We start from the raw sequence: 22,946 nt of genomic DNA, 5'->3' as shown, positions 1-22,946 counted from the left end.
CCAACTCCGCTGCAAGACTGTCCTATGATCTCCTCTAACTATTGTAACAGCACTGAGGTAACGACATGTGTCCCCTTTTTACAGGTCAAGAAATGGTCCTGAGGCCTTCAGTGACCCTCCCCAAGGTCACATAATTCAGAAAACGCAAGAGACCACTCATACTAGGCAGCAGGGTTTGAAGAGGGTGGGGAAGTGCTGCCTCTCTGAAAACCCACTTCAAGCCCGATGATGCCGCTGCCCGTGTCCTCCAGGCTGCCCGGCCTCCCCTGAGCCCTGGTCACTCTCTTTTTCTTCAGGTTTATTATGCTCCTGGCTCCCCTTCCTCCGCAACTTCACAGCCCAGTTTCCATGTGGGAAAGGACCCTGGGGATTGGCTGATTCAAGCCCTTCATTCCACTGCAAGGAAACCAAGGCCCAGTGACTTGACCAGAGTCCTGCTGCAGGTCAGAGGCCCCGCCAGAACCACGCTGGCCTCTGAGCTGCTTCTCACCCTTTCATGCTGCCTCCCTGGAATTTGGCCTTCTCGTCCTGAAACCAACTGCCCTGTAGACTTCTGCATGACGTGGGGCCCTGCTACCCAAACCACACTTTGGTTTCCAAGCCTGTCCTAAGATACGCCTCAATAGTAACCCTACGATTTGCCTTTGCCTGTCCAAAGCCCATGCCATCACCTCCCCAAAGGACTGGGATTTGCAGTTTTGTGCTGCCCTCTTGTGGCATACTGCAGGAACAGACCCTGAGAGGTCTCTGGCCTTAGGCAGCAAGAGTGGGGGACAATTTTAGAGACAATAGTGGACCTAGCTTCCTGACCTCAGCGCTTCACTTAAGCGGAAAAGGGACCCAACTTCCTGAGTGTTTACTATGTGCTGGGGACGGGGTGAGGTGGTTTATTTCATTCTTATTTAATCTTCCCAGATGGTAGTATCTTTGTTTTATAGACAGGAACCTGAGGCTTAGAGATTAAAAAAAAAAAAAAAAGACAAAAAACTTGCCCAAGATAACCTAGCTATGAGAATTGGCAAAGCTGGCTTTCAAACCCATGTTTGCATAGCTCCAGAGCCAAAGATGAGCAAGGCCGCAGGGTGATGCTGAGTTGTGGGGAGGGCCACAGACCTGGTGAAGGAGCTGTGGCTTCATTTTGGATAGTGGGCATTAAAGCAGATAGAGATGGGTTTTTTGTCTTCCAGACACCCAAGTAAGTTCTGCCTTCTGCCGGCTCCCTCTCCTCCCTAAGGTTTGGTGATAACTCACAGGTATTTTACTAATCTTTGTCAAATAGGCCATAGATTTGCAGCACAAGGGCCCAGGCCAGCCCATAAACATGTTTCGTTTGGTCAGTATGGTGTTGCCAGTATAGTATTTTCTTAAATTCTAAGTTATTTGTCAGTGTTTAAAAATTAGATTTCACATAAAAGCTCAACTTCTTTTAAGAAAAAAATCAGAAGGTCAGACAACATTGGGCCCACATTCTTAACTCCATGATGTCTGGCTGGAGCCGAGCAGCTGCTGCCCCCACTGGATGGGATGAAAGTAGTCTTCCAGCTCACACAGTCCCCACAGAGCTTACATCTCTCGTGTCACTTGCGGGAGTTTGCAACCCCTATTTTATTTTGGCCACACGGCTTGTGGGATCTTAGTTCTCCGACCAGGGATTGAACCCGGGCCCCTGGCAGTGAGAGCACTGAGCCCTAACCACTGGACTGCCAGGGAATTCCCTACCCCTATTCTACAGACGTGAATTCACCTGACCCTCACACAACATCTCCACGAAGAATGGAAGGTGAGTATTCTTATTAAACAAATGGGGGCTCTGAAGCTCAGAGAGGTTAAATGACTTGCAAGAGATCTCATAGACAGTGTCTTTTGATTCTATATTTCCAACCCACCCACCCACGCTCACATACACACATAGTTTGCTTCTGCTCTTATCACTAACTCTTCCTGAAAGTAGGAGATCAGCTCCACCAGCCCTGGCCCCAGGAAGGATGCCCTCACCCTGTCCTCTTACTTGGATGCCACCAGAACGGCCTCTGGTCTCTCCATCTGCAGGTTGGAGTGGTTCTGCAGACCCCAGCAGAGGAGAGCAAAGCTCAGCGGGAAGAAGATGCAGCCCAGTACAAAGAGCAGGGTCATGCCTGTCTGGGGTAGAGAAGGTGAGAAAAGATGACTGTGAGAACACCTCAACACAGTGTCCCTCAGACCCTCCCTTCACCCCAAAAACTCAAGGCCTATGGGATCCATCTTTCATAACCACCAAAAGCCATCAGGCGTAGCTCTTCCCCAATCGCTTCGAGATCCTTAATGCACTTTAAATATGCCTCATCCAGAGCAACTGGACATCCTAATTTTTGGTTATCAATCCATTTCCTACACTTTTATTCATTTTCCCTGTAATTCCTGAAGCTGGTCTACACCTCCCAGTCCATCTCACACCTTAAAATTCCTTCTTTCTCTTTCAACTCTTAAGTATGTGCCTGCTCTTTCTTAACTCACCCCATCCCATCCTCTGTCCCCCCACCCCAAGCTCTTTGTGTCACCTCTCCCCTCTCCTAGGTCCTCACCTCGGAGGGGCAAGGTGGAGGCTAGAGACGGAGGCTGGTGGCTCTCATCAGCGCCCAGAACTCAGAAAAAAAGGAAGGAGGGGTGTTCAAATTGTAAAGATAACTGAAATTTTTAAAATAATATTCCTTTAAAAAGAAAAAGAAAACTCAAAGCATTATCCCATTAAAGAAACAAACAAAACATGGGAAAACCTCTGAAAACGTATATATTTACATATATGTTATTTTTGTCTGGAAAAGCCTCCCCTCCCATCCACTCCAGGGAGGGGAGGTGTGGAGAAGGCCCAGGAGAGATGTAGGGAGTCAGGGCCTGCCATCCTGCACCCCTTAAGCAGCTTTGAGGGGACCTTCTCAGGATACAAGGAAGGCGTCAAACTGCAAGGGCACGAGGCGGAGGCAGCTCTACAGAGGCAGTTGGAGGGGGCGGGAACATCACCTTCCTATTGGTGGAATGGTGGACGGTTTGGAATATGCCATCTTCCCATTGGCCCACTTCTTGACAACATGTGCCCTATCATATGCTTCCTGGCAGAGGGGCCTGCTGGCGGGGGGGCGGGGCGGGGGGGAGGGGTACCTTCTAACACAGAATTGACTAATTAGCGTTCATTGATGGCTTGAAGCACAGCTAGGATTCAGGGGTGGAGCTGAAAGGGGACCGGATGAGGAGGTGGGGAAAATGAGAGCAGCCTAAGCAGTCATTGCTTTAAAAGGCAGTACAGTATAATAGTTAAGATGGCAGTTCCTAGGGTGGGACCATCTGGACTTCAAATTCAAACTCCACGGATAATAAAAGAAACATACTGTATGGCTCCATTTGGACGACGTTCAAAACAGGCAAAATATCTTCTGTGAAAAATCAGAACGGCATTTAACTTGGAGGAGGTATTGACGGAGAGGAGACCCCAGGGAGCCTTCCGAGGGGTTGGGAATGGCCTTATATGGATCATGGGCATTTACACAGGTACGCGTCCTCAAGGCATACTCTTCTAATGTGTGGAAGTGCGGCGTCTTAACCACTGGACCGCTAGGGGATGCCCTGGAATTTTTTTTTTTAATTAATTAATTTATTTTTGGCTGTGTTGGGTCTTTGTTTCTGTGCGAGGGCTTTCTCTAGTTGTGGCAAGAGGGGGGGCCACTCTTCATCGCGGTGCGCGGGCCTCTCACTGCGGCGGCCTCTCTTGTTGCGGAGCACAGGCTCCAGACGCGCAGGCTCAGTAGTTGTGGCTCACGGGCCCAGTTGCTCCGCGGCATGTGGGATCTTCCCAGACCAGGGCTCGAACCCGTGTCCCCTGCATTGGCAGGCAGATTCTCAACCACTGTGCCACCAGGGAAGCCCCTGCCCTGGAATTTTTTAAATGCTAAACCATCTTAGGCTCTTCCATTCCCTGAGCGATGGTTGGCCAGTCTCTGTGGGCCTCAATTCTTTCATCTGTGAAATTGGGATAATAATAATGCCAACTCATTAAATGCTAACTATATAGCATTTACTATGGGCCAGACACTGATACGAGGGCTCAAAAATATCAAGTCATTTCCTCAAAACAACTTTGTTAATGGGGATTATTATTGTGCCCATTTTACAGATGAGAAAACAGAGGCACGGAGACGTTTGGTACCTTGTCCAAGGTTACACAGTCAGGGAGTTAATGAGGTGGGATTTTTTTCAAACCTATTTTCTGACTGTATTGGTCTCTCTAATATTAAACAGATATAGAAAACTCGTAAACTCATTTCCTAAAGAAACTGAATGGTTCAGAAAAAAAAAAGAAACGAAACATTATTGACTACCATTTAGACACGTCAGCCACATTTTCAGAGCTTATCTCTTTTAACTGTTCTTACTTGTTTCCTCCATTTTCCCCCCTCTGGATAGGCCTTTGAAAATTAAATTCAAGGTTAAATCAAGAGCGAGATAAGACTGTTGAAGACGAGGACTCTGGTTGCCTAACCAGTATCGTCCTTATCACCTTCTTTATTTTGCTGGAGACTGAAATGCGCCTACTTAAAAAACTATATTTCCCAGCCTCCCTGGTAGTTAGAGGTGTGGCCAATATGATGTAAGCCGAAGTCATTATGTGGGGTTATGAGGAAAGCACCTTTTTAAAACGCAGACAATGCAGTCAGAAAGAAAGAACTATAGACAGTCCTTAAACATGTGAAAAGATACTGAACTGAGGTTTGAAACTAGGCAGCCTGACTGGAGTCTGCCCTGTTACCTTCCCTACTCCTTTGTAAGCTCATTTAGAGGATGAAATAGAGATAACATGGATAAACTTCTTCACACAGCGTTCAGGCCCTGTTAGCTGCTGTTATCATGAGCACCTGCAGTATACAAGGCACTAAAATACTAATATACTTTCTCTACCTTCTCTCATTTAAGCACCACTACAATCTTACGAATAAGTTCCTCATTTTATAGCTGAGAAGACTGAGGATCAGAGAAATTAAATGACTTGTCCTGGGATTGCAGAGTAAATGGCAGAGCTAAGACTCAGACTCGGGTCAACATGACTGCTGCCTTTCACGTTGGGAGCAGAGAGGAGGGGAGGAAAGGGGAGGAAGAGGGAGGAATAAGAGGGGAGGTCCCTCTGGTGCTGAGGGCCAGTCATTTTCCTCTGTAGCTGTGGCTTACCCTGGAACAGAGAATGAGGAAGGGAAGAGTCCTTGGCCATGAGCTGGTAAAGGTCAGGCCCTAGTTTTACTGGAATCTGGACACTCTCTTCTACATTTCTTTCTTTCCTTATCAGGTTCTTCCTGTTCAGAGTAAAATAGTTTGAGGCTGCATGGGCTTGTCTGAGAGATAAATAATGAGGGGAGAAAAAGAAAATTGTGGTTTAGAGAAATGGCTTGCACCATTTTTTTACAGTGAGCCTCAAGAGAGACTTTTATTTCATGACTCAGCACAGGCATGCACATGCCAAACTGAACTGAAACTTTCTCACGATACTTTCTGATCCTGATTTTGTGCAGCGCACACCGTACTATATCGTTGTTCCCCTTTATCATTTTTCCTCCCCAAATGCTTATCATGACCCATTAAGCCGATTTCATAATCCACTTATGAGTATAAACCCAAGTTGGAAAAATCTTGGTTAAGAGCAGTATTTCTCAACTTGTTTATTTTTTTAATAAATTTATTTTATTTATTTGTATTTGGCTGCGTTGGGTCTTCGTTGCTGCGCGCGGGCTTTCTCTAGTTGCGGCGAGCGGGTGCTACTCTCCTTTGCGGTGCACGGGCTTCTCATTGCGGTGGCTTCTCTTGTTGCGGAGCACGGGCTCTAGGCGGACGGGCTTCAGTAGTTGTGGCACGTGGGCTTTAGAGCGCAGGCTCAGTAGTTGTGGCGCACGGGCTTAGTTGCTCCGCGGCATGTGGGATCTTCCCGGACCAGGGCTCGAACCCGTGTCCCCTGCATTGGCAGGCGGATTCTTAACCACTACGCCACCAGGGAAGTCCCTCAACTTCTTTTTAACTATTGCTCCCCAAGCCTTTCTTAGACATTTTGTTTCCTAATCACCATTTCTCATGAACTTATATACTATATGTCTGTGCTTTGTATATCTAAAAGATATTTTTCACCCGCCAAGAACCAATTTCTGCCCTCCTGGGGGGTGCTATTACCCCTGTTGAGAATGCACGGGAGACATCATACCAACTCATTTTCTGAGCCACCTTTACACACAGCATCCCAACATCCAATGAAATAGTATTAGTCCCATTCTGCAATGAATAAGCTGAGGCTGAGAGGTTATATTAATTACTGAAGATTGAAATGGCTGGTAAATGGATTGGAAATCCAGAGACCTACCAGATCCTAGCTCAGCTGCTTAATTATCTTCTCCAAAGTTTCGTTCCCTCACATGGAAAATGGCGGAATTGGTCCAAAGAAGTGTTCTCTAAACCTCAGGGTTTTTTTCCCCCCTATTTGAGCTGATAATAGGAGACATTTTTACAGCATATACTAGGTGTCAGGCACCAATCTACCCTTTTCACATACATTTATTAATGTAATCCTCACAATAACCCAAGAGGGAGATGCTATTATTACTTTCTCTTTCCGGTTGAGGGAATCGAGGCACAGAGAGGTTGTGTGACTTGCCCAAGGTCATACGGGTAGTAAGTGGCAGAGCTGGGATTTGAACCTAATAGTATGAGTTCCAGAGTACGTGCTTTTAACCATGTACGTTAAAAGGGAACTTTTTATCAGTACGGAAAATAGAAAACCAGTATCATTTGTTGTAAATAGAAGGTAACAAAAAATAAAATGAAAAAAACTTGTTCTTACATTCTCACTAGGTATTAGCATGTGCTCGGAATTCTGAGCTGGAGGCCGCCCTCTCTGTCTTTGTTAAAGACAAGACAAGAGAAGCATGGATAGAGAGGTGTCAAAGGGCTTCTGGCAGCGCAATGAGACTTTGTCCTGGAATAATCAGAAGCGTTGAAAGGGAATTGGAAAGAGACTGGCTTTCAGGGGTGTGTGTGTGTGTGTGTGTGTGTGTGTGTGTGTGTGTGTGTGTCCGTGCGCGTGCGCGCGCAGCGCTTTCTTGCTAATGGCTGTACCACCTAAAATAAACCCAAGATGGGATGCATTCCACACACCGTGGTCCCTTGTCTGGGCGTTCTAGGAGTGTCTGAACATCCCGCGGAGGAAGGGAGATGCCAGCCAGTTCTGGCGTGTGGGTGCAGCCCCTGGCTACACGCGCCTCTGGAAGGCAGCCGGCAGCGCCCGCGTGGAGATGGGCAGCGTGGGGTGGTGCTGCCCCAGTGCCCGTCCAAGCTCCCACGACTTCGGCCGCTGCTTTCCCGCTCCAGCCTGGCTTCCCAGGTGGGTCTCTCACCCCCAAGTGGACCTCACAGACCTGTCACACAATTCACCCCGGGCCTGGAGTTTACCTTTCCTGCTCCTTCAGCCTCCGTTAGGTCCAAATGCTATCTTGCGCATCCTCTTTACCTGTGTGCCGTGCCGCCGCGGCCCTGCGGAGGTGTGCAGGTGTGATATCATCGAAGCCTGTGAATAAGTAAACGATAAACAGCCAGAAGTGGCCTGTTTCCCACATGATACCCAGGGAAGGGTCCAATTCCCCCTCCCCGTGCTCTGAGGTGTGTCCTGGACAGTGCGCCAGATCATTTATTATTTAGTGTTAGGTTCCAGGCAAGTTCAGTCGCACCCGTCATCTCTACAATAGAAAAGGGCGAGGGGGCACAACAGGTGAGTTGGAGTGAGAAAACTAAGCGTCCAGACCCTTTTTCTCCCATACGTTGTCTGTGTGACCTTGATCAAGTGTCAGAACCTCTCTGAGCTTCAGCTGAATACACACAAAATCCCATTGCCTGGACTTAAATCTTAGTTCCGTTACTCATTAGCCAGAAGAATTTGTGCGAGTAATTTAGCTCCTCTGAGCCTCAGGCTTCTTATCTATAAAATAGGGACAAAAGCAGTACCTCTACATAGGACTGTGGGATGACTGAATGAGATGTATGTGAACACAGTTCCTATGTGGCACATTGTAAATATTCATTGTGACAGTCATTAATAGTTCTTGTTGTCCTGTATTTTATTTTTAAAAAATATTTATTTATTTATTTGTCTGCACTGGGTCTTAGATGCAGCTCGTGGGATCTTCATTGTGGCATGTGGTCTCTTTAGCTGCAGCATGCAGGATCTTTAGTTGCGGCATGCGAACTCTTAGTTGTGGCATATGGGATCTAGTTCCCTGACCAGGGATCAAACCCGGACCTCCTGCATTGGGAGTGTGGAGTCAGCCACTGGACCACCAGGGACATCCCATGTTGTTCTATTTTTTAATGACCCCCGTTCTGTGCCAACTGCTCTACATACATTTCCTCTAATCATCACAATGAGCCCTGCCAGTCTCTTATGTAATCCCTACTTTCCAGGTGAAGACTTAGGTTCAGGGAGGTCAGCCGACTTGCCCAAGGTCACACAGACACACGGTGGCAGAACTAGAATTCAAACCTAGATCTTGCCTGGTTCTAAAATTCCTTTTCAATGAGGTCCTAATTCATTTCTATCTGTAAAGTGAAAATGATGGTTTCTGCCACTGAGGTCTACTGTTAGGATGAAATAAGATAAAGTCTGTGCACTGATGAAAGAAATTAAAGATGATACAAACAGATGGAGAGATATACCATGTTCTTGGATTGGAAGAATCAACATTGTGAAAATGGCTATACTACCCAAAGCAATCTACAGATTCAATGCAATCCTTATCAAACTACCAATGGCATTTTTCACAGAACTAGAACAAAAAATTTCACAATTTGTATGGAAACACAAAAGACCCCGAATAGCCAAAGAAATCTTGAGAAAGAAAAACGGAGCTGGAGGAATCAGGCTCCCTGACTTCAGACTATACTACAAAGCTACAGTAATCAATACAGTATGGTACTGGCAAAAAAGCAGAAATATAGATCAATGGAACAGGATAGAAAGCCCAGAGATAAACCCATGCACATATGGTCACCTTATCTTTGATAAAGGAGGCAAGAATATACAGTGGAGAAAAGACAGCCTCTTCAATAAGTGGTGCTGGGAAAACTGGACAGCTACATGTAAAAGAATGAAATTAGAACACTCCCTAACACCATACACAAAAATAAATTCAAAATGGATTAAAGACCTAAATGTAAGGCCAGACACTATAAAACTCTTAGAGGAAAACATAGGCAGAACACTCTATGACATAAATCACAGCAAGGCCCTTTTTGACCCACCTCCTAGAGGAATGGAAATAAAAGCAAAAATAAACAAATGGGACCTAATGAAACTTAAAAGCTTTTGCACAGCAAAAGAAACCATAAGACGAAAAGACAACCCTCAGAATGGGAGAAAATATTTGCAAATGAAGCAACTGACAAAGGATTAATCTCCAAAATATACAAACAGTTCATGCAGCTCAATATCAAAAAAACAAACAACCCAATCCAAAAATGGGCAGAAGACCTAAATAGACATTTCTCCAAAGAAGATATACAGATTGCCAACAAACACATGAAAGGATGCTCAACATCACTAATCATTAGAGAAATGCAAATCAAAACTACAATGAGGTATCACCTCACACTGGTCAGAATGGCCATCATCAAAAAATCTACAAACAATAAATGCTGGAGAGGGTGTGGAGAAAAGGGAACCCTCTTGCACTGTTGGTGGGAATGTGAATTGATACAGCCACTATGGAGAGCAGTATGGAGGTTCCTTAAAAAACTAAAAATAGAACTACCATAAGACCCAGCAATCCCACTACTGGGCATGTACCCTGAGAAAACCATAATTCAAAAAGAGTCATGTACCACAATGCTCATTGCAGCACTATTTACAATAGCCAGGACAAGGAAGCAACCTAAGTGTCCATCGACAGATGAATGGATAAAGAAGATGTGGCACATATATACAACGGAATATTACTCAGCCATAAAAAGAAACAAAACTGAGTTATTTGTAGTGAGGTGGATGGACCTAGAGTCTGTCATACAGAGTGAAGTAAGTCAGAAAGAGAAAAACAAATACCGTATGCTAACACGTATATATGGAATCCAAAAAAAAAAAAAAAAAAGGTTCTGAAGAACCTAGGGGCAGGACAGGAATAAAGATGCAGATGTAGAGAAAGGACTTGAGGACACAGGGAGGGGGAAGGGGAAGCTGGGACTAAGTGAGAGAGTGGCATGGACATATATACACTACCAAATGTAAAATAGATAGCTAGTGGAAAGCAGCTGCATGGGACAGGGAGATCAGCTCGGTGCTTTGTGACCAACTAGAGGGGTGGGATAGGGAGGGTGGGAGGCAGACGCAAGAGGGAGGAGATATGGGGATATATGTATATGTATAGCTAATTCACTTTGTTATAAAGCAGAAACTAACACAACATTGTAGAGCAATTATACTCCAATAAAGATGTTAAAAAAAAAAAAAAAAGATAAAGTCGGTGAAGAGGCTTCTACTGATGCTCATCTCAGCTCAGCTTCTTATTCCCCCCGGGGATAAGAAGTAATTATCTAAGCCTAGGCCTGTCATTTTCATAATAAAGAGGCTGGTGAACCCCTCATTGTCTCTGGGAGGCAATATTATCTGACGTCCATGGGAGGGGGTTGAAAGTATCAGATCAAAATCAGAACTGCCAGGTTGCCTTCCCACATCCAAGCCCAGGTCTGCAGAGGTGTCTTTCATCTTCTTGGTTTTCTCTGCGTCTCAGGCCTCCCACCCACCCCATGACGATTAGGACATCATCTTTTACTCTCTTTCCCAGGGGCAGTGTAAAACTACAGGTGAGAATATCTGACATCGCCAGCTTTGAACTTTAGAAAAAGGGAGATCTTATGGCTATTCAGCTATTGTGAAGTCAGTTTCTCCCTGCCTCCAACAAATGGTGTGATGTGGGTAGAAGTGGGGCCCTGGCAAAGTGGGGCGCATACATCGCCCCTCCTACTGGCTTGCCTTGCAGAGAGCAGACCTGGTGCCCTGCCCACCCTCCTGCATAATGTATGCACCCGTGGCAGGAGCAGAGCACCGCCCGTGGTGAGTCTGACCACTGCAGGCCCTGGACGTGTCCAGAGGTCTTGCCAAGGCTGATGTCTCTCCGTTGGCAGGAGCTGAAGAGAGGGAGGGGCCATGTGTCACTCGAAGCCTTTCCTGGGGCTGAGGTGGGAACTGGTGTCATCTTGGGTCGCAGGATTCTGCGACGATAGGGGCAGACAACAGGACAGCCCTAAGCAGGCAGTCTGACCCAGACTTAGACTCAACAGAGATGTCACTGGGGACAGCTAGACTCCTGTTTTCTGGGCTTGAAGCCCCCTCTGAGAGGGCTGGGGTGGCAGAGAATGTGGCTGGGACCCTCTCAGTGTGGCTGAAGGGGAGAGGAGAGATTTGGGAACCAGGGACACAGACCTTGGCAGTTTCTGTGTCTGCCTCATGGTGCAGAAAATCCCTGGGGAAGCAGCTGTGGCGAGGTACATCGGGGTGGAGAATGTGGACAGAAGCAGGTGTACAGTGTTGCTTTCAGGGGAACATGCCAGAATGCAGAAGTCATGGATGAAGTCTGAGGCATCTGTGGGGGAGGTGTGCTTACTTGAGTGTGCGTGTGTGTGCGTGCGTGTGCACAATCGTGTGTACAAGCATGGGTGTGGAGAACCAAACAGGTCAGGAATGAAAGTGGGAGGTCGGAGTGCCTTAAGAGCCAAGGGAACCAGGGCATCTGGATAACATTACTTCATTGGTTGGATTCTATTCATTCATAGAATCAGTAAGTACTCAGTGGAGGCCCCCTCAAGGCCAGGCTAACTGCTAGGGCTTGGGATATGGAGACGATTTAGACCCAGGCACTTGTGGTCTAATTGGGGAGCCAGGCAGTGAAATGGAGAATTTAACTACCTTGTGAGAAGTGCTAGAACAGCTGTATGTATATGGTGCCCAAAGCAGTCACCTCTGCCTAAGGCAGGCAGGAATACCACCCTGAGGCAAAACTGAGCAGTGGCTCAAAGGATGAGGAAGGTGTTAGTTGGGGTGGAGGCAGTGGGGAGAGATAGGGGAAGGGTGTTCTACGCAGAGGGAACAGCAGCTGTGAAACCCTATGCACTGGTTCAGGAACCTTGAACAGATCCTATGGTGGAAACTTGAATGAGCTGATGGGGCACAAAAGGATCTTATCTGTTTACATATTATCTGATCCTCTTCCCCCAGTGGAATATAAGCAACACGAGGGCAGGAAATTTGTCTGCCTTAGTCTCTGCTAGAGTCCCAGAGCCTAGAGCAATGCTTGACACGCTGTGGGATACATTGTGAATGAATAAACCAAAGATAGGCCTAGGGTGGATGGTGTGGACAGTCAACGAAAGCATTTGGGCTTTATCCTGGAGTCAACGGGGAGCCCTTTGCGGGGGGTGAAAAATTGAAAGGGCACGAGATCTGGGCTTCCCTGGTGGCGCAGTAGTTAAGAATCCGCCTGCCCATCCTTCTCAAACTCTTCCAAAAAATTGCAGAGGAAGGAACACTCCCAAACTCATTCTATGAGGCCACCATCACCCTGATACCAAAACCAGACAAAGATACTACAAAAAAAGAAAATTACAGACCAATATCACTGATGAATATAGATGCAAAAATCCTCAACAAAATACTAGCAAACAGAATCCAACAACACATTAAAAGGATCATACACCATGATCAAGTGGGATTTATCCCAGGGATGCGAGGATTCTTCAGTATACGCAAATCAATCAATGTAATACACCATATTAACAAATTGAAGAATAAAAACCATATGATCATTTCAATAGATGCAGAAAAAGCTTTTGACAAAATTCAACACCCATTTATGATAAAAACTCTTCAGAAAGTGGGCATAGAGGGAAGCTACCTCAACATAATAAAGGCCATATACGACAAACCCACAGCAAACATCATTCTCAATGGTGAAAAACTGAAAGCATTTCCTCTAAGATCAGGAACGAGACAAGGATGTCCACTCTCACCACTATTATTCAACATAGTTTTGGAAGTCCTAGCCACGGCAATCAGAGAAGAAAAAGAAATAAAAGGAATACAAATTGGAAAAGAAGAAGTAAAACTGTCACTGTTTGCAGATGACATGATACTATACATAGAGAATCCTAAAAATGCCACCAGAAAACTACTAGTGCTAATCAATGAATTTGGTAAAGTTGCAGGATACAAAATTAATGCACAGAAATCTCTTGCATTCCTATACACTAACAACAAAAGATTGGAAAGAGAAATAAAGGAAACACTCCCATTTACCATTGCAACAAAAAAGAATAAAATACCTAGGAATAAACCTACCTAGGGAGACAAAAGAACTGTATGCAGAAAACTATAAGACACTGATGAAAGAAATTAAAGATGATACCAACAGATGGAGAGATACACCATGTTCTTAGATTGGAAGAATTAATATTGTGAAAATGACTATACTACCCAAAGCAATCTACAGATTCAATGCAATCCCTATCAAATTACCAATGGCATTTTTTACGGAACTAGAACAAAAAAATCTTAAAATTTGTATGGAGACACAAAAGACCCCAAATAGCCAAAGCAGTCTTGACGGAAAAAAACGGAGCTGGAGGAATCAGACTCCCTGACTTCAGACTATACTACAAAGCTACAGTAATCAAGACAATATGGTACTGGCACAAAAACAGAAACATAGATCAATGGAACAAGATAGAAAGCCCAGAGATAAACCCACGCGCCTATGGTCAACTAATCTATGACAAAGGAGGCAAGGATATACAATGGAGAAAAGACAGCCTCTTCAATAAGTGGTGCTGGGAAAACTGGACAGCTACATGTAAAAGAATGAAATTAGGGCTTCCCTGGTGGTGCAGTGGTTGAGAATCTGCCTGCTAATGCAGGGGACACGGGTTCGAGCCCTGGTCTGGGAAGATCCCACGTGCCGCGGAGCAACTAGGCCCGTGAGCCACAATTACTGAGCCTGCATGTCTGGAGCCTGTGCTCCGCAACAAGAGAGGCCACGATAGTGAGAGGCCTGCGCACCGCGATGAAGAGTGGCCCCCGCTTGCCACAACTAGAGAAAGCTCTCGCACATAAATGAAGACCCAACACAGCCAAAAATAAATAAATTAAAAAAAAAAAAAAAGAATGAAATTAGAACATTCCCTAACACCATACACAAAAATAAACTCAAAATGGATTTGAGACCTAAATGTAAGACCAGACACTATAAAATTCTTAGAGGAAAACATAGGAAGAACACTCTTTGACATAAATCTCAGCAAGATCTTTTTTGATCCACCTCCTAGAGTAATGGAAATAAAAACAAAAATAAACAAATGGGACCTAATGAAACTTAAAAGCTTTTGCATAGCAAAGGAAACCATAAACAAGACGAAAAGACAACCCTCAGAATGGAAGAAAATATTTGCAAACGAATCAATGGACAAAGGATTAATCTCCAAAATATATAAACAGCTCATGCAGCTCAATAGTAAAGAAACAAACAACCCAATCCAAAAATGGGCAGAAGACCTAAATAGACATTTCTCCAAAGAAGACATACAGATGGCCAAGAAGCACATGAAAAGCTGCTCAACATCACTAATTATTAGAGGAATGCAAATCAAAACTACAATGAGGTATCACCTCACACCAGTTAGAATGGGCATCATCAGAAAATCTACAAACAACAAATGCTGGAGAGGGTGTGGAGAAGAGGGAACCCTCTTGCACTGTTGGTGGGAATGTAAATTGATACAGCCACTATGGAGAACAGTATGGAGGTTCCTTAAAAAACTAAAAATAGAATTACCATATGATCCAGCAATCCCACTACTGGGCATATACCCAGAGAAAACCATAATTCAAAAAGACACATGCACCCCAATGTTCATTGCAGCACTATTTACAATAGCCAGGTCATGGAAGCAGCCTAAATGCCCATCGACAGATGAATGGATAAAGATGTGGTACATATATACAATGGAATATTACTCAGCCATAGAAAGGAACGAAATTGAGTCATTTGTTGAGACGTGGATGGATCTAGAGACTGTCATACAGAGTGAAGTAAGTCAGAAAGAGAAAAACAAATATCGTATATTAACGCATGTATGTTGAACCTAGAAAAATGGTACAGATGAACCGGTTTGCAGGGCAGAAGTTGAGACACAGATGTAGAGAACAAACGTATGGACACCAAGGGGGGAAAGCCGTGGGGGTGGGGTGGGGATGGTGGTGTGCTGAATTGGGCGATTGGGACATGTATACACTGATGTGTATAAAATTGATGACTGATAAGAACCTGCTGTATAAAAAAATAAATAAAATAAAACTCAAAAAAATAATAATAATCCGCCTGCCAATGCAGGGGACACGGGTTCAAGCTCTGGTCCGGGAAGAACCCACATGCCGCGGAGCAACTAAGCCCGTGCACCACAGCTACTGAGCCTGCGCTCTAGAGCCCACGAGCCACAACTACTGAGCCTTGGTGCCACAACTACTGAAGCCTGCGTGCCTAGAGCCCGTGCTCCGCAACAAGAGAAGCCACCGCAATGAGAAGCCCGCGCAGCGCAACGAAGAGTAGCCCCCGCTCACTGCAACCAGAGGAAGCCCACGCGCAGCAACGAAGACCCAATGCAGCCAAAAATAAATAAATAAAATAAATAAATTTATTTTTAAAAAAAGAAAAGAAAAGGCATAAGATCTGATGTGGGTGGGAGGAAATCACTTTGATAATGATGTGAAGGTTGAAGAGACCAGATGATGGCTCTTAAATTTGGGCACTGTCAATAAAAATGAGTGGGGGGTCAGGTTGAAAAATTATTGAGGATAATTCTATACAATTAAGAAGTGGCTCTGAGTTTTACAATATCCCTGGGAGGCAGGCGTTTTCCCGTTTTACAGAGGGGAAAATGGACTCAGTGAGGCGCAGTGACTTGGCCGAAGTCACACAGCCAGTTGGCGGTGTAGCCCGGGGGTTCAGTCTTGCTTCTGCAGCGCCGCAGGACCCAGCACACGATGAGGATCCGAGCCAGGCGGGTAGCGGCGGGAACTCTCGCCATTTCTACTCGGTAACTGCCGGAAAACCTAGCGGACAGGGACTGAAAACAAGAGCGGGCGTCCACAGACGGGAAAAGGGAAGCGAGGAGCGTAGAAGAGTTTTGGGTCTGGGCGGCCGCCGTAGTAGCGGCGCTCTGATCCCCTTGACAACGGCGAGAAGCAGCGGGAGGCTTCTGGGCGGTGCAGCAGCTGCGGCCGATTGGAGCAAACAAGGCGCGGAATCCGTAAACTGCCCGCGGCCCCGAGGGCGCAGGTGATGGGGATAGGTCGATGGAGGGAGCCCGTTTGGGGACAACGGTAGGGTGTGGCCAGGGTCGGGCTGGGGCCTTCGAACGAGGCGCTGCCCCGAATCCCCGAACCCCCATCCTCGCTGTCCGGACCAGGGACCGTCGTTGGGCCTCAGTTTCCCCAGACGGGAAATGGGAGGAGGAGAATGGGCATCCCAGCCCAATGGCCCCTCTCAGTGTCTGAGGCCCAGGACTTTCTCTCCTCTGCAGCTCCTGGACTGACCGGCGCTGTCCTGCCCAATGGACGTGAGTCCTACCCCTCTCTGGAGCGGCCCCCTCAGCGCCCTCCACTCACCCTGACTTTGCCTGCCTTGGAGCCTGGACTGGAGAGGGGACTCTTTACCCAACATAGACCCTTCCAGCTCAGGACAAGAGCTGTGAGACAGAAAGAGAGTTGCAGGGACGGCCTTCCCATGGAAGGGCACATCCCACTCTGGCAAGATGAGGAGCTAGCCAAGCAACAGAGAAGAAAAGGCATCCCAGGCAGAAGGAACAGCATGGGCAGAGACCTGGGCGTGAGAGAGAGGCCAGGGCATTTGGGGAACTGCTAGGACTTCAGTATGGCTGGAGTGTAATGGGGGAGAGGGAGAGGTAGGCAGGGCCAGATTGAGGCCTTTGTCGCTGAGATAAGAAGTTTGGACTGAGTCGGTGGGAGCCATTGATGGACCGCAAGGGAGGGAAGGATATGCAGGACAGCTGGTGTGGAAAGGGGCACAACTGCAGGTTGCAAGACAGTTAGAGGCCAGTACTGTGGGCTGAGGGATGGTAAAGTAACGCAGTGGAAGCAGAGACAATAGATCTGTTTGGAGAGGCATTCTGAAAGCAAAAGCAATAAATCTTGGAGAAGTCTAGAATGACCAACAGGTCCTCGATGGTGCTGAAATGGGGATGACAAGAGAAAAGGCAGGTTTGGGGACAAGACAGTGTAGTCCTATTGACTCTCTCCCCACCACCTGGTGGCTGTTCCTCCCCTTTTCCCAGCCACCGCCCGTGTCCCTCCTGGTATTTCTGTGTCCCTGCAGCCCCTCCACATCTCCTCATCACCCCTTCCTCCTGTGCTGTCCAGGCCTCCTCTAGCCCGTGGAATCCAACCCCGGCTCCCGTCAGCAGCCCCTCCCTGCTGCTCCCCATCCCTGCCATTGTCGTCCTCGCTGTGGGCATCTATTTGTTGCTGCTGGGCCTAGTGCTGCTGACGAGGCACTGCCTGCTGGTGAGGGGCCTGGTGGGGGCTGAAGGGTGGGCCTGGGGGAGGAGGAACCTGGTCAATTTTTCCCCTCATTCGTAGGCCCTTACCCTGAGACACCTTTGCCATTTAGTCCCCGCATCTGTCCCTTTCGTGGGACCAGGAGATCCTCTTCTCGTCCTCAGCTGAACCTTCTCCTGCCCCTCTCCCCAAAACTGAGTCTTGGCTGTCCCTCCCTACCTGCCGCCTGGCCCAGATCTTGAGCCCTGCCTTCTCTTAGGCCCAGGGCTGCTGCACAGACTGCAGCTCCCCCTGCAGGAAGCAAGGCGCCTCCAGGCCCCAAGACTGTTGCTGGACCTGTGCAGAAGCCTGTGACTTCCCTCTGCCCAGCCCAGCCCACTACCTGGATGCCTGCTGCCCCCAGCCCACTACCTGGATGCCTGCTGCCCCCAGCCCGCCGAATCTGTGAGTTCTCTTCCTGGCCCCTGGCCCCTGAGTTCTGATCTCGGTACTCTCTGTGCATTCATTTTTTGGTTCAACAAAATTTATTACTGAGTACCTATTCTAGGCCAGGCACAGTTCCAGGTACTGGGTCAGGTGGAGACAGCCAAAAGCAACATATCAGATATTTTCTGGTAATGAAAGCTACTTGGAGAAAGGAAAATAGGGCAGCAGTTGGAGAAAGGTAATGTGTGTAACATGTAGGGCACATTTCTACTTCTGAAAGTGGTAGTTAAAAGAAAAGACAGCCCCTCACAGAGCTCCTTCTGTTTGCAGAGTAAATATGATGTTCTAGATACTGTGCTACTTTATTAACAACCCCGAGAGCTGGATATTTTAAAAAACCTATCTATATGTATTTTTTTAAATTACAAAGTGTGCATGTAGAAATACATAGAAAGTACAAGTCACTTTATAAACTAGCTCTCTAACCAAGGTTGCTACATTGGTGTGTGTCCCTCATATACTAATACACATACAGTACTATCACTGTTGTATTTTACTATTGGTAAAAATGTAGTCATACCACATATACCACACAGACTATTTCCTCACATCTGCCATTTGCCCTTTTTAACATGACATCACACCTTGGCTACCTATCCATGTTTTTATCCTCCTTTTGCAGGGGAATAAATTGGCCCAGGGAAATTTAGTCACTTTTCCAGCATTCCACAGTAGAGTCTTGCACAGCAAATTGCTCCATCATGTGTTGAAACAGAACCCTCAGGGAGAAGCCTGGCTCACAGAGGACAGGCCATTTTTGCATTTGTGGCTTTAAAGATGTTAAGTGTAATTGACCACCTTCCTAGGCTCTGATTATTTTGGGCTCAGACATGTAGACAGCAAAGCTTCTGCCCTTGAAGTGGGGACCTTCCCTGGGGAGGGAAAAGTGAGGGGAAAAGACCAAGCAAATTCATAACTCGGGCAGACTGCAGTTGCAAATCCCTGCAAGATGTTTTGAGTTTCAAAATAAATTATGGGCCAAGGAGTTCTCCTCTTTCAGATAATCTGCATCTGGTTTCCCAGGGGTAGCCCGGAGACGGGGCCCAGGGCTGGGGCTAGGGGGGACAAAGGGGAAAAAGGAGAAGACCCTGGGTCCTCAAACCTCCTATAAGAAATGCTCAATTGCACAATGATTTCTGGCCCCCTGTCCTGGGGACACCACTCCCTTCGCCTTGTGTCCGCGGGGAGGGAAGAGTCAGAGGCCTCTCTTCCTCCTTGAGAGTGAGGTGCGCTGTCAGGAGGGACTGGCCCCTCCCACTGCCCCCTCCAGGGCTGCAGGGCGCCCAAGCTGGAGACCTCAGGTCCTGATCCTACCCGGCTTCTGCTGGAGCCAGGAAGGATTCTAGAATGACGAATGGTCATTCTCTCCTTGAGCTATCTTTCCACAAACCACAGTAAGGCCTCTGTGTTCTTCAGTTTCCTTACAGTAACAATAGCCACGACAAATATTCCAAAGCTCTTGGCTCCTTCACAGCTGTAGAAACTGAGGCTTACAGAGGCCTAAAGCCTGGGTGGAGACACAAACCCAGGTTTCTCTTTCTCTCAGGGAGAAACCTGCCTATGTTACTTCTTTCACAGGTATGTCGTGAGGACCTAATTCATTCATTCATTTATTTATTCACTTACGGAAGATTTATGGAGTCACTGTTGAGGCACTGTGCTGAGCCTTGGGGGTGCAGTGGAAACAAGGTAGACACGGCCACGGGGCTTACATTCCCACGAAGGACAGAGAGAAATAAGTAGGCAATGTGAGAAATTGCCTCACATTCTGAATCGAGGGTGAGAAATGATGCAATCCAGGGCAGTGGTTGGTTCTCAGCCCCTTGTGTGATCAGAAGCTGGGAGGAGGCGTAAATGGAAAGCCAGGCATCCAGGCCCCATGCCCAGTAGATCTGGAATGGGATCGGAATTTGCAAATCTTTAACAAGTTCTTACATGACTGACACATACCACCAGGGTTAAGAGCTACTGCTAAGGGAAAAGCGCTGTGACAGAAGAGCTCCCTTTTGCTGAGAGCTCCCTCCCTACCAGGCACCGGGCTTCGTGCCTTCCACTGATTCCCCACAGTGACCCTGTGAAGTAGGTGTTATATTTAAAATATATTTCAGAGATTAGGAAACTGAGGTGCAAATCATGAATTAGCCACACCTGGGCCTGAATTAGATTCAAACCCTGAGCTCCAAACAGTAACGATGGCTGGCCTTCACAACCTCAAAGTGAAAGAAATCAGAGTGAAAAACTACGGGCCTAGAGAAGCATGGGGGTTAACAGTCATGTGGAGCCCTTGTTTAATGTACTTAAAAAGCAGATTCCTTCCAGAAGCCACAAGGCTGCCTGTGAGAGTCGAGATATCCATTAGCTAGTTATTAACGACTAGAGCCAAACCCTTCCAGGGGGCAGAGCCAAGAAATGCTTTTAATACCCTCTTCTCTGAAGCGAGAGCAGTGGGACCTCTCTCAGCCCCCAATTCTGTGCACAGAATGACGGTGCGGTCCTCCAGAAACCCGCAGAGTTGACTTCAGCCCAGACTGGGACTCCCCAGAGACACCTCAAACCACACCCCCATCAAATACAAGGAAGCCACCTCGCTCTCTCCCCTCCACCATGATATACTTCCACCTCTTTCTAGAGAGACAATTCTTTTAGCAGGAACAGATGCCCTCCCCTCACCGGAGCCCCTGGTGATATCTGATCTCACCAGTCATCGGACACCGCACCCCGAAACCTCAGCTCTTCTAAAGGTCATTCCCCTATTCCTGGCTTGGCCCGGTGTCTGATTGAGCTGTGCAACTGTGACTGTCACTAACTCTGCCTCAGGCCTCAAGGAGCCAACCTTGTCACACATCCTGGGTGGGTCCTATTCCAGCCACTTGGCCTGACTCCAGTCCCTGCCTGCAGCGGTGACAGATCATCCGTGTCCCAGGGCAGAAGAGGAGTGGGTCGGAGTGGACCGGTTCTCCCTTCCTGTCTCTAAGGACTTGCTGTTCCTATTCCCCAAGAGGCAGACCTTCTGTCTCCCCTAGGAGCTGAGAAGCCCTCTACTTTCTTCTTTGCCTAAAGAGGGAAAAATGATATGCTTTGATTGATTCATTCATTCAACATTCATCTGTATCTCAGACACCTGCTGAGCCTGAGTCCCCTGGTAGCTCAGTGGAGACAGGAGATGAACTGTCCCTGCCTTAGCAGACCCTGAAAGAAGCTGCTATTCATGGCCCTGGGAAGCAGTTGGTCAAGGGGGATCTCAGGACTGGAAGCAGGCAGGCCCAGACCCATCCCAGCCCCATTCCTTCGTTGTATTCCTTTGCACGATCACTCCCCTCTCTGAACCTCCGTTTCCTCTTTTGTAAAGAGGCCCTCTACTCAAGGTTCTGATAAATAAAAGAGATGGAACTCCTTTTAAACATTAAAAAATTAAATCTGCAAATTACCATTTTTAAGGAAAACTAGATTTTAAAAATCATTCATGAACATAGTCTGTGCCTGGCACAGAGTAGGTGCTCAGAAATAGAGGATGAATGAGATCCAGCTTGGTCTCAGGCCAAGGAAGAAATCCACAAAACCAACAAGTGGTTTTCATCATAGACTGTGTGTGTTCCCAGTCTAACGACTTTCAATTGCGTGATATAGGAGAACCATCTCTGAGCTGAACATTGTGACCTAAGCGTGGGTCCAGTTGACCTCTGGTCCTCAGTCTCCTCATCCATAAGATGGGAAGAAAGAAAGGACCCCCCCACCCCCACCCCACCGAATGATTTCTTCCAGCTCCTGAACCCAGTTGTTAGGAACATTGCCTCCTTGCTGATTTCTCAACAGCACAAAGAATTGACTTGTTCCCAAGAATGGTGGCTGGTACCCTCTGATCCACTGGGCAAATGGGACTTTCCAGGCCACTCTGTTCCCTTCTCCCCTGAGAAGGAGACAGCTTCAGGCTCTGGTCCCCCTTCCTCCTGCTCAACTCCCTCACCCCGTTCTCCTCTCCCTCAGGATTGGGCCCCTCACTGCCCTCGCTGCTGCCCGCTCTGTGACTGTGCCTGTGCGTGCCAGCTTCCTGACTGCCAGAGCCTCAACTGTCTCTGCTTTGAGATCAAGCTCCGATGACAAGACCCAGGGTCCCTGCCCTTTGGGGAGCGGCCAGCTCCCAGGGCCCACATGCCCTGTTCCCTGAGGGGCCTCAGGACACCTTTCTCCAGGCTATTGGAACCACAAATGGCCTACCCAGCTCACCAGCCTGGGAACCAGCAGTGGAGAGCCTGGCTCCCTGCAGAGTGGGACTCAAGGAGCCCTCCGCCAGCTGGATGGCAGCCCCTTTGGAGGGCCAGAAGAGAGAGTGGCTGGTGCTCTGGCAGGTGCCCCTGCCCGCCTCTCCCCCTCCCCAAGTAAATGATCGTATTTGAAGGTGAGGGTGGGGGACACTGCTCACCACAGTGAGCATTATGGGACAAACTTGGGCCTTGAGTATCAGGGTGTAGGGGTACCCCAGGCACACCCTGTCCATGGACTCTTGGTTATTCTGAGGTGTGAGTGTAGTGCCCGCATGTGCTCTCCCTCTAAAGAAACAGGCTCCAGAGAATCACAGCAGCCAGAGAGAGGCCCGGAGTCAGGGGAGCAGAGGAGGAGGCAGGGAAGGCCGTGGATCTGAGTCCCCTACCCTCCTTCCCTCCCCACAGATCCCTGTCCAAAGATTTCTCTTGACAACCTTTTGAGGGCCTCAGTCTGGATTTCCAAGGAAGAAATTTCCTCTGAAGTACTGGTGAGTGGGCAGGGGACCCTCCCCCCACCCCCAAAGAGGCAGGCCCACAGCTTCCTTCCCATCCTTCACTTTAGGCCCCCAGCTGGCATGAATGTCAGGAGC

General features: G+C 47.6%; 1 protein-coding gene across 4 annotated transcripts; it reads left to right on the top strand.

Moving 5' to 3' along the window:
- The first annotated feature begins 16,134 nt into the window (after nucleotides 1–16,134).
- Nucleotides 16,135–22,894, top strand: LOC118881337 (uncharaterized LOC112694756 homolog). 4 transcript variants are annotated; one of them, XM_036826145.1, is made up of 6 exons: nucleotides 16,135–16,370; nucleotides 16,615–16,650; nucleotides 17,471–17,614; nucleotides 17,868–18,052; nucleotides 22,079–22,440; nucleotides 22,762–22,894. In XM_036826145.1, the coding sequence occupies exons 2-5, from the start codon at nucleotides 16,645–16,647 to the stop codon at nucleotides 22,257–22,259; spliced, it is 516 nt and encodes a 171-aa protein (XP_036682040.1). In that variant the 5' UTR covers nucleotides 16,135–16,370; nucleotides 16,615–16,644; the 3' UTR covers nucleotides 22,260–22,440; nucleotides 22,762–22,894. The 4 variants fall into 4 exon arrangements, with proteins under 4 accessions (XP_036682040.1, XP_036682039.1, XP_036682038.1 ...); XM_036826144.1 differs by having other exon boundaries at nucleotides 22,079–22,470; XM_036826143.1 differs by having other exon boundaries at nucleotides 22,079–22,490.
- The last annotated feature ends 52 nt before the right edge of the window (nucleotides 22,895–22,946 follow it).

This window comes from Balaenoptera musculus, chromosome 15 (genome assembly GCF_009873245.2).
Source record: "Balaenoptera musculus isolate JJ_BM4_2016_0621 chromosome 15, mBalMus1.pri.v3, whole genome shotgun sequence".
NCBI classification, from domain to species: Eukaryota; Metazoa; Chordata; class Mammalia; order Artiodactyla; family Balaenopteridae; genus Balaenoptera; species Balaenoptera musculus.
The sequence above is the reverse complement of the archived record's forward strand: the minus strand, read 5'-3'. Positions and strand labels throughout refer to the sequence as shown.

Coding starts and splice junctions, on each gene's coding strand:
- LOC118881337 (XM_036826145.1), top strand. Junction 17,615..17,867: donor TGACGAGGCACTGCCTGCTG/GTGAGGGGCCTG, acceptor GCCTTCTCTTAG/GCCCAGGGCTGCTGCACAGA. Junction 18,053..22,078: donor GCCCCCAGCCCGCCGAATCT/GTGAGTTCTCTT, acceptor CCTCTCCCTCAG/GATTGGGCCCCTCACTGCCC.